This window comes from Amblyomma maculatum, chromosome 4, assembly GCF_055883805.1.
Source record: "Amblyomma maculatum isolate TAMU_Amacu chromosome 4, ASM5588380v1, whole genome shotgun sequence".
NCBI classification, from domain to species: domain Eukaryota; kingdom Metazoa; phylum Arthropoda; class Arachnida; order Ixodida; family Ixodidae; genus Amblyomma; species Amblyomma maculatum.
In genome coordinates this window covers 55,237,329-55,248,720 of record NC_139347.1, presented here as the reverse complement: position 1 = coordinate 55,248,720, position 11,392 = coordinate 55,237,329, and the positions used below count along the sequence as shown (strand labels likewise).

General features: G+C 46.3%; 1 protein-coding gene across 1 annotated transcript in view; it reads left to right on the top strand.

Annotated features, from left to right (window-relative positions):
• Positions 1-3,780: 3,780 nt before the first annotated feature.
• The window catches only part of LOC146191079 (uncharacterized), a 66,194-nt gene continuing 58,582 nt past the window's right edge, over positions 3,781-11,392 (top strand). Inside the window, exon 1 of the mRNA XM_084601551.1 lies at positions 3,781-4,382. Coding sequence (XP_084457677.1) covers positions 4,337-4,382 — 46 coding nt within the window. The 5' untranslated portion in view covers positions 3,781-4,336. The remainder of the gene's footprint in view (positions 4,383-11,392) is intronic.

The window sequence follows — 11,392 nt, the reverse complement described above, 5'->3', positions numbered from 1 at the left end:
TGCCTCTAGCATCAAGTTGTTACACGTGGTATAAGTATTTAAATACAAAAAAATTTCAAGGTCAGGGTGATTTCAGCTCTCAATTTCGTAACGGATTTCGCTCGCCTCAGCTTTTTTTTTTTTTTTTTCTTTCACGCTCTACAGACTTGGTTTACGCAATGACGGAAGGATCGCAGACATAGTGTAGCGACTTGTGCTAGTACGGCGCGGCTTGGAAATGCGCCAGAAACCACTTTGGGGCCGGAAAGCCTTGTCGAGCATCGTGGATAGTTTCCGCGGTGGAGGGTGTTTCACGCTGCTGTTTTCTCACTGGCTTGCGTACCGGTTATCAAGTACGCTATAGTGGTACTCCACCTTAGAACAATGTATGTTGGCTCACTTTCAACTCGCTTTCGCTGAGTATCTGTTGATGTATCTGCAAGCCCAACGCGAGCCTCCGCTCTGTATTTAATTCGCGTTGTCTATCGATAGTGTCAGCCTTCGCAGGCTCTTACGGGTGTAGCAAAACCTTGAGAATAAATGCGTGGCCATTGTGAGGAAATGTTAACAAATATAGCAGTCCAGTATAAAATGCAAACGGATGCGCTCGACTAAACTAAAATAAACGGATAAATTAGCTAAAGCCATGAGGTGAGACGATGGAAGCTAGTACTTTTTTTCTAGGCATGCTTGGTATATGATGATTCCCTACTGTGAAGGAAACCAGTCAGGTATACTCATACCTCCTTACAGAGCCAAGTAGCAAGTTCTTCTCTTTAACAGCTGGATGTAAGATTTAATGCTGTATTTAAAACAATATGATAAAATGATTCATGACTTTGCCTGTATACAGTGGCAATGTATTGATCGTTCATCGAAGGATATTGAAAAATAGCGAGAAGCTTATTAATCTTAAAGTGACTATCGAAGTATGCCATGCGGTGTTTAGAAACAATACAACCGAGCAACACGCAACGTGTATTTAATAGAGTAATTGGTCGAAAATCTCTGAAGACAGAAGAGAAGTTACTCATGCATTAGAATAATTTTGGCGTGTTTCTATGCAACTGGGAAAGAAGCAAACGATTAAATTTTGAACGTTTGAAAAAGAAGTGATATGACATACTTTTCTTGCTGACTCAATTAAAATAATTGCCCACGATTACGTTACTTCCTAATGCGAAATTTGAGCGCAGCTCATCAGCTTCTACACCTTTTCGATAAATTGAGGCAAAGATTTCGAAAAGAGGCGTATGCACAATTACAGACAACTTTTTTTTTAATTTTTCACACGCATTCCTTCAAGGAACACTCCACTAACAGTTCTTGGCTGTCATGAAAGAAGCTTTGTTGTCGGAGAAATGAAGAGAGCAATTGAGTTATCGGGAGGTTGCGGGAGGCAGCGCGTGGGTCTATAGGAACGTTGCACGACGAACAGATAGCAGCGAGTGACTGATGCCGCTGACTCCGCTAGCGAGTCAAGCGAGTGAGAACGGGATGCACGCACCGTGATCCGCTGATAGCGAGCCGGCGTTTCGGCAACCAGAGAAAACCCTCACCGCCACGCAGGAAGAGGGGGAGGGGGGAACCCCTCCTCCTCTTTCTGCATGGTAGCGACGGTATTCTACGCAGTCACGTTGTCTTGACTCGCTAGAGGCGTCAGTGCCCCCTCTTCCTGCGTGGCGGCAAGGGTGCTCTCCGGTTGCCGAAACGCCGGCTCGCTGTCAGCGAGCCCTGTCGAAAATCACTGAAGACAGAAGTTACTTATGCATTGGAATAATTTTGGCGTGTTTCTATATGCAACCTCTTCTGTCTTCAGTGATTTTCGACAGGGGGGGGGGGGGGCGACCGAGTCCGATGCTGCGCTGCCGTAGGGGTACTCGTTGGCCGCGTTACTTTGAAGATAGAGGCCCCTTTATCCCCATCCATGGCCATGAGCCTTCCCATTCAATAAAGGACATTCAATCAATCAATCACCACCACCGGCCGTCGGGATCGAACCCGGTACTCCGGCACAGTAGTCGGGCGTCTTACCACTGCTCAGAGTTGGCTTAAAGGGAAGAAAAGGCGCATTATCTGTCAATTCTCAACGGGCAACTTAGCCGAGCAGTGAGGAAAGGAGCAAGGTGGGAGTGAAAAAGAAAAAAAGAGGTGCCGTAGTGGAGGGCTCCGCCTCATCGAAGGTTAGTGGTCCACGGTGCCCCCTAGATTTTTTTAACGCGTAAGAATTTTATGGCTATATAGGCGGGGTTCTCATAGGCGTGATTTTGGAGCTGTAAAAAAATAGTTGGTATTGGTATATCGAAAAAAAATGGCACCGCTCATGTTTAAGTCGCGTAATGACAGAGTCCGGTGTGATGGAGACGGGAGAACAGTAAGGGTGGTCCGAGTTGGACGGGCCCACATCAAAGCTATCTTTAAACACGAAGTACAACGTTATACAACGAGATGGCGCTGCACGCTTAAAAGCAAATAAAAACATATAAAACAAATGGTAAGGTCACGTGGTTCGCACGGTAAAATCTCCGTTAAGAGTCTCCCGCTCGTTCTGCCGACGTCACTTAGCAGCGTCCAATCAGTGGGCGCACACAGCAAGCCCCAATAACGTCACGTGGGAGGTTTGCGCGGGGAGAACGGGCCGCCCTAACTGGTTTCAAGCGGTCGCCAGAAGCACCATTTAAAAATTATTTGTACATCATCGGCTCCTCGCAGGGTATTTAAATTTGGCTCGAGTACTCACAAAGGCCTCGTCTATGGATTTCTTTCACTAGAGTATTGGAGAAAGTATCGTTTGAGAGGCCATTTAAGTTTCACAAATATACAATTGATTCATTTAACAGACCCTTCAGTTCATCAGGCACAATAAGATCCGAAAAGTGGAATATGCAGAAGTTCTTAGCGGAACAAATTCACCTTGTATTGGGCACCTAAGTGAAACCTCACTAAAAACGTTTACTGTACGAGAGCTGCTCCCTAATCCCAGAGAGCAAAGCTAATTGTGCAAGCAGAGGGAAAGAAGCAAGAATGAAGGCAAGGCGCAACTATCGCTTCTGTCGTGCATTTACTTGTTTCTGGTGTGCCAGTTAAAGTTAAAGTTAAATTGGTTCACAGGAAGGGAAAGGCGCAGTAACTGTCACACTTGCTCTGTGGACACCCGAACCGCGCCGTAAGGGAAGGGAGGAAGGTGGGAATGAAAGTGGAAAGAGAGAAAGAGGAGCCGTAGTGGAGGGCTACGGAGTAATTTCGACCACCTGGGGATCTTTAACGTGCGCTGACATCGCACAGCACACGGACGCCACTTAGTCCGTGTGAGTTGCATTTCGAAAATTTGTAACGCGTACATGAAGGGGGGGGGGGGGGGCGGGGGGGTATGAAGCGCGTAAACATATTATCTTGAAAGCGAGCCATTGAAACTTTTTCTGAGGAACTCCAACATGAAGTGGATTTTCACGTCAGCATTCGTTCCGCGAGCGAGCATTGAAACCTGATTCGCGAAAAGTATGAAAGGCAATAAGTCGTGGCGCTGGTGACAGCAATTAAAATAGTGAACGGCGTCGGTCTTCGGATAACCGGACGTGCTTTCCTTCCAGCGTAGTCGTCCCTAGCCTTTAAAATATTACGTTTTCAAAAAGCGCGCGGTATTTGTTTACTAGCGTCCTCTTGTGACAACTTTAGCAACTAATTTTTACACACAAGGCCTCAGTGATTGATAGCGAGTCTCGGAGGTCACGCGGTAGAAAGCAGGGCAACGGGCGTCGGGGCGTTGTCGTCTGCTGCCGCCTAAAGCCCCTTGATACTGCCGCCGCTGCCGCCGGCCGAGAGCCGCGAGAGCGTGCGCCGCATTTGTCGTTCTCGGGAGTGCCTTTTTCTCGGTCGAGCTTTCTGCATCGCCGGAGCAGCGCCGCTGCCGTCGCCGCTTCCCTCTTCACGCGAGCGCGGCCGTGAGCCGAGTTTTCGTTCCTCGTCACAGCAGTAGAGTTCTCATGGTGCTCTGACCGTGCTGGCAGAGGCAGCAGCACCAAGAGCAGCATCAGGAACACCGTGTGGTTTTTGTGATGTGTGACTGATGTGCTTGAGCGCGTGTGTTGTGGGAGCGGAGGGTTCGGGCGCGTGAGCCGTGCGGCGTGCTCTCCAGCACGGACACCGCTGACGCCGAAAAGACTTGTCACCCAACGGTCTGACCCCACCGGGAGGCAGGAAAAGATCGAAGAAGCTGCCGTACAACAATATACCTTGAGGACACGGTGAGTTCGTCGCCGGTCAGTGCGGTTTGCCGAGGTGGGAGAGTATCGTCCACTGCGCCTACACGCTCGAAGCCCTGTCGAGCATCATCGTGCTGGGCGTCCTCGCAACTTCGATGACACGGATGGCGGGAATTTCAAGGTTTTGCCCATTTGCCTACGGTGAGTGGGGCAGTTAAATTTCCGGAAGCGCGTGTTTTAACGGGGATATCGCGGTATGCTAGATACAAGGTTTTTTTTTTTTTGTTTGTTTTTTTTTTCTCTCGTGACTGAAGTGGTCGCACCACATAAGATCACGTGTTGTGCGAAACAAGTTCGCAAAGAAAACGTGTTCGGGTTACAGAATGTTATCGGCGTTGTAAAGTCACTGAGTGGGTGCTTTTCCGTGCCGGCCTCTACAACAGCGTGGAATTTTTGACGTTGTAAAGAGCACTTCAGGATTTGTGGTTAAACGCTGACGGCTATAAGTGCAACGACCGCATTGTTATCGCCCATTTGTAAAAGAGCCTTTCCCCCCTCTCTCTTTTCTTCCGCTTACCAGAGCGCCGTAAGCTATTAACTTCATTTGCGTTTAATTCGCTCTTAGGCTACGCGGAGTTCAAAGTCCGCTAAATGTTACTGTGAGTGCGTATTAAAGAATTGAAAGAGGGCTACGGCGAAAAAAAAAATGTGAAAATAAAAAAAATACTCGCTTACGAAACTGTACGATAAAATACCACCAAGATCGATGCGGAACTCGCCCGTTCCTTACGCTTTAAACTATTCTTCTACGAAGTTTTCTTCCACATACTGCTTACTGAAGAAATATCCATAGCTTTAACTAAATGCTCCCACCGCTCCCAATATTGCCGGAGCAAAAATATACATGCACCACCGGCGGGGAGAGAGATGATGTTCGATCTTTTATTGGCTTCCGCTTATTGCCGATTAGATCGTAGATAAACCCAGCCTTCTGAAGAACTTTAACCTGCGGTTTCATACTGGCCTTCAATGTTAATCTGCATGTGGAAGCACGGGCTGCGTGGTTTATCGCAATAATTTTGGATTTAATCGTCCGGGCCGACAATTCCGTCCTTCTGTGAAGCGGCACGAACCTACCACTTTAGTCCACCGTGTGGGGTTGGCAGCGTGCGCAAGCATGCTCATGAACCTACTCGTCGTGTTTGAGGGGAATGTCCCTGCCTCGCATCATAGTGGGAACCTTCGTCCGAGTCCAAATGACGACCGAGGAGCATGGCTGTTCGTTTCCTCATCACGCCAGCTGCGCTGCCGTAAAGAATGGCACCACGGAAATGATCGATTACCTGATGCTGTGTGGATGCATCCATTTTTTTTTTTTTTTGTAATGCATTAATCGCTTAATTCAACCTGGAGCCGAAATTCTTTGTCAGCTTTGCAACGCTCACTGGTTTCTTTTTAACGGGGGAGATGACATTGAGGGGAGGTGAGAATGGGTGGAGGGGGCCTTGCAGTTTGTAGGGGGCAAAAACAGCCGAAGAATGAGAACAAGGAAAGGAAGCTCTACTCCCTTTTCCCTAATTTTTCCCCCCGATTTCATCACAGCGAAATGCTTATTTATCACTATTCGATCTCAAAACCTTGCCGTCATTTGACTCAAACTCGCAACGTCCTTGCCGAAAAGGATTGTCTGCCGCAGTTTCGAAGTAAATCGCGGTGTACCGTATAGTGTTTGGGATACGCGCGTTTGTCACCGGAGGTGGCGACACATTGTATTTCCTTTATTTTTTTTTCTAGCTCATCTTCGCTTGCGGTGTGCGGTACCCTGTACTGATACACGCCAACTTCTGTTTGCCCTCAGTGTGTGTGTGTGTCTTTTATGGCCACTGCTGCTACCACGCGGCATCTCTGCTTGCCCGCTTCGCGAAGCAAAGGTTTCTGCGTGGAAAAACGGAAGTGTTGTAAAAACAGTTTCGGGCAGGCGTGATTCCTCTCGCTGTTTATTGTGTTTTTTTTCTTTATTTATTTAACCTATTCGCCAGAATAGGGTATACTAACGGCAGAAACCGCAGCATGAGACTGGGTACTTCCACCTGTTAGGGATTGGCGTTTGTTTGTTTTTATAGGGGCGAGGCTTGACTGCGTGTGTATGGGTTGTCGAGCGAAAAGCTTTAGGCTGCTGTAGACAACTCCATATTAGCCGTATGATAACAGTAACCTAGAACAGCGATTTCGTTTTGTGACGATTTCTTTTTTTTTTTTTTTTTTTTTTGTCGCTCGTACTTTCTCATGCCGTAAAGCGAGCAAGTCCCAGTGAGCGGTTACACGAAAAAAAAAAAAGAAAAAAAACATTCCGCCGCATTCAGGAACAAACGCGGTATGGTTAGATACTATGTCTCTTTCTATATTTCGATCGGAACGACTGGAAAGGATACGCCCCCACTTTTGTTGAAGAGAATGATAAAATGCTTCGCTGTTCAGATAGAGGCGACTGCATTTCAGTGGTGTTTCAGCTCGATTAGTCGGCCCGTTTCAGTGCAGAGTCCTTATCTTAAAGATAAGACATCTTTGTACGTTGCTTTGAGATACACAGAATTGGCCCTCGATTGCCTCTTCACCGCGAATTTGGTGGTCTAATATTGGCAAGCCATTGACGAGCGCGAAGTGAAACCAACAAACAGTATCGCGCCTTTTTATTCCTAATATCTGTTCCGCCCCAAACATCTTCCTTTTGTTTCTCGGTTATTTCGATGCCGAGAAGTGACTATATTCTTAACGAGAAGCGCTATGACAATTAAGCTTATAGAGGGGTCAGGGAATAAACGTAGGTTGATATTTTAGACCGAGGAGAGAAAATAGGTATGATATAAGCATGTCACTGATGATTTGATTTATTGGGTGTAACCACCCAACTCGACTCAGGCTATGATAGACGACGTAGTGGAGGACTCCGGAAATTTCGACCACCTGGGGTTCTTTAACGTACACTGACATCGCGCAGTACAAGGGCGCCTTGCTTTTCGCCTCCATCGAAAAGTGGTCGGGATTCGATCCCACGTCCTTGGGCACAGTAGTCGAGCGCCCTAACCACTGCACCACCGCATGTTGCAGAGGGCAGAAAACCAATGCTCCCTTCCAGGAGGTGGCCGGATGAGATTGTGAAGATCGGCCGCAGTTTACGCTGTACTGGGTCAGCGGGAGAGTGCATGTCCTGCAGTGTCCCTAGTTGAGCTGATGAAGATGATGGTGGTGGTTACTGTTACCAACACAGGAGGTCCCAGTGTAGTCAACATGGTCACGCGATTTTCATAGCCAATTTAATTCACTTAAGACAAGAGGTGAGTTAGTACTTGTTTTGGTTCAGAGTATTAAGAGTCGGGGCCCGTTTTAAGCTTTTTCTGTGGCATTGAAGGGCAACTGGTGGCCTGCTCGGATTACTTGCTTGGGGCACAATTATAAAACGAAGTTCCTCCATTTTAAAATATGGTTGTGAAGAAAGCAAAGTTTTTACCAATCTGCTCCGGTTATTTATTTCATCTCTGCGCACAATTATGAGACGAAATTCATAAATTTGCAAACATAATTGAAAGAGAGGTAGAGAGAGAGTAATGTTTTGTAAATGCAAAAACGTCTCGCATAGCATTCTGTTGACTATGTTGTTGGTGTTTGTGGCAAATGTTCGAAATGCAAGTATTGATGGTGGTGTTATTGATCTGTTTGAAACAGCCTCAAGCGCGGTGACATAGGCTCAGAAGACCAGCACACCACTAGTCGCCTCATCATCATTATCACTATTTTCCTCATCGTTGTCTCTAAGTAAGCTTATTTCGAAATTCGAGCAAAGAGAAAAAGAGGTAGGGGTGAGAGGTAAGATAGATGTGCCGTTTTTTCTGCTGAGACTGCGTCGTGCCAGTTGATGTAGTGAAGTTCATTTGGCCGAGAAATATTGTGTACTGATTCGATTTGTCACTCACTGAGGACCGCAGCACTGATTTGTCAATCAGGGACTGTGATAAAGCCGTGGGTTGTATAAGAGCTTTGTTTTCAACATGTGTTCATTTTAGTTCCTGCGAAGCGGCGCATCAACTGGTCCTATATTCGGCAGCATTGATTGCTTCGTCTGCACAGTGATTCTTTTTAGCTGAAAGTGTCTGCGCCACACGTGGGGCGGGCAGGTGGCCGAAGAGGCCGTTGACTCCTTAAAATAATTTATTTATTTTTTTGACAAACGTCAACAGCGGCACCACCCCATACTCTTGCTTTTTAAATTATACTGAGATTATGGGCGCTATTCGCTAGCACATCTGCCTTCATTTTTTCTTTTATGAATTGACTTATGAACCCGAGGTCGCGGGATTGAATCCCGGCCGCGGTGACCGCTTTTCGATGGAGGCGAAAAACAAAGTGCCCGTGTGCTGTGTGATATAAGTGAATGTTAAATAACCCCAGGTAATCGAAATTCCGGAGCCCTCCACTACGCCGTCTTTCATAGCCTGAGTCGCTTTAGGACGCTAAACCCCTTAAACCAAATAAAAACCAAATAAACTAAAGCCTTTTCATGAATTCGCCTCACAAATTCGAACGTATCTGTTGTCTGCTGGTCTAGCGCGAAGCGTTGTTTCAGACCGTCCGCCAAACCGTGATTACGGTCGAAAGCCGAATCTAATCACTGTACGTACGTAAATGTCCCTACCTAAATTCTAATTCAGATTAACAATAAGTTAACAAATTAACAACAACAAATCATTTGAGAATAAAGTGATTTTATCTTCCTGGTTAACTGTTTGCAGTTCGCGCCGGACGTCATATCATCGGAATTTCGATGCGTTGTCTTTGTGAAGGATCCCCAGACTCATGGTGGACAGACAGAACACGGGTCGTCACGCAAGCGCCGTACGCATAATCTGTTCAGTAGTCTGAAAAAGTGGGTGGAAACATCTGCTTCCGTGTAACTACAGCACCCCGTCAAGGTCTCGTAAGAACAAGGTGCGGCCTTTACACAGTATTCTGATCTCCATTAGGAGGGTAGAGATTCAAAACTTCTTTATGGTTTTAAAATATTTTTTTTTTTCAGATCTTTTCGCTTCGAAATTTTGTAAAAAATTAAATAAAGATGAAGCACATGCTTTCAGAATATGGAATTACTCGTTAAAGAGCACGAACATCAATAACGACTTTGACTTTATCAGATCATATTCAAGCAAACTTAGGCCATTATTAATATATGCAATGCATGTGATGAGCGCTAATTAATTGCAACAGTGCTATGGTATGTTGCTGCTGCTGCCCGGAACTAACGCCACTACCATATCTCTTCCGAACGTTTAATTATGTGATGTTGCGCAACTCACCAGCGACATACACACCGCAGGGTGATGATTCTCGTTTGTTTTTACTTATCAATAAAATAATGGCTTTGGCGAAGCAACGATCAATTAATTAGTGCCTCGACACGAATATATGGTCCATCCGTCGGTAAAGTTTCTGAGACTAATCATTTTTCATCGCCTCCTCTACATGATGGTTTACATGCTTTCACTTCTGGTTTGATTTGGTTTGTGGGGTTTAACGTCCCAAAACGACTCAGGCTATGAGAGACGCCATAGAGGAGGGCTCCGGAAATTTCCACCACCTGGGGTTCTTTAACGTGCACTGACATCGCACAGCACACAGGCACCTTGCTTTTCGCCTCCGCCGAAAAGTGGCCGCCGAGGCCGGGATTCGATCCAGCATCCTTGGGAGCCCTCCACTGCGCCGTCTTTCATAGCCTGAGCTGCTTTGGGACGTTAAACCCCATCACCAAACCAAACATGCAACAGCCAATGCCCCCCGCAAGAAGCCTTGCATTCGAATAAAGCCGCTTATGTGGGCCAAAGTTTTTGGATTTTGTGCCACGTTCATCGCGTGGAAGCACGCTCCGATTTCAGCACGCATTTTGTTCGACTTCAGCCATGAGGGCGAAGCATTAAATTAGGCTTTTGCTCAGCATGGCGCATCCGTGTGGCCTGCCTTAATTCCGACAACTTTCTCGCAGCACAGACGTATTAAAGGCACTGTATTAACAGGCGATGACATATGCGCTCGACTATGTCATCGCGGCCGCGCTTCGATGCAAGCGAGACGTTGGGCATATTTACTTTGGGATTGCCCTGCTTTTTCTACTGGACGCCCCGAGATCGAACCCTACCGCCTGAACTACCGTTCCCCTCTAGAAACTGATGCTAACACACAGATGATATTTGCCAAGTATGGCTCGCTTAGTGGCCTGGTTAGAGCAATGTGATTCGAGTGACGACCTAAACAATGAAGATTATGTCTACTCCCCTTTATCCCCATCCATGACCATGAGCCTTCCCATTCAATAAAGGACATTCAATCAATCAATTAATCCGTCTGGCGTTGGATGAGCGTGCATGTTGAAGAACGCCTTGTATTAGAAATCGTCGGAGCCCTCCTCTATCGCGTCCCTCACAGCTTATATAGCTCTGGGATGTTAAAGACCATACAAAAAAAAAAAAAAAAAAAGCTCATAACAGGCGATGACAGTTGCTCTCTATTTTGTCGAGGCCATGCTGAAGTGACTTGTGAAGCAAAACATTAACTTAAACTGAAAGCAAGCGGTCATATAAAGCCTTTGAAATTGGATTGGATTTTTTTTTCACTTCTTCCTCCGCAGAAACAGCGTAAAAAAAAAAAAAAATTCTATATTTTTTTTATTGTTTGTTACTCTTACAACTCTAGGCTGGATGCCGGTTTCCGAGACTAGCGCTAGTCACGCCACCAGAAGCTGGACCGCGGTCGTCCTGGAAGTGTATTTCAAATGAAAGAGTCGCAACTTTTGGCCTTTATATCAGTGTTTAGCTTTGTTATCGTGGAATATCTGCTGTTACATCAAAATAACAATCAAGCTGAATAAATGTGAGCATAACTTGGAGAACCGTGTAATTACCGAGAAAGTGAGAAAGACAGGTAAGAAGATTTCACCCAACTTTCTTGTATGGTTCTAGTCTCTCGAGATGTAAAAGAGCACCGGCGAAAGGGCAGGAAGGCTAAATTCATCTCAAAGCCCAATTTTCGAGTAACAAGCGAACGGCGAGCGATGGCGCAAAGCCAGCCATCCGCACCCAAGTTACAAAAAGATATGTTTCGGAAACGTTGCCCGATAATAATCACGTTTGTACAGGTGCGCCTCCAAAAGCGCGCGGAATTCTCGG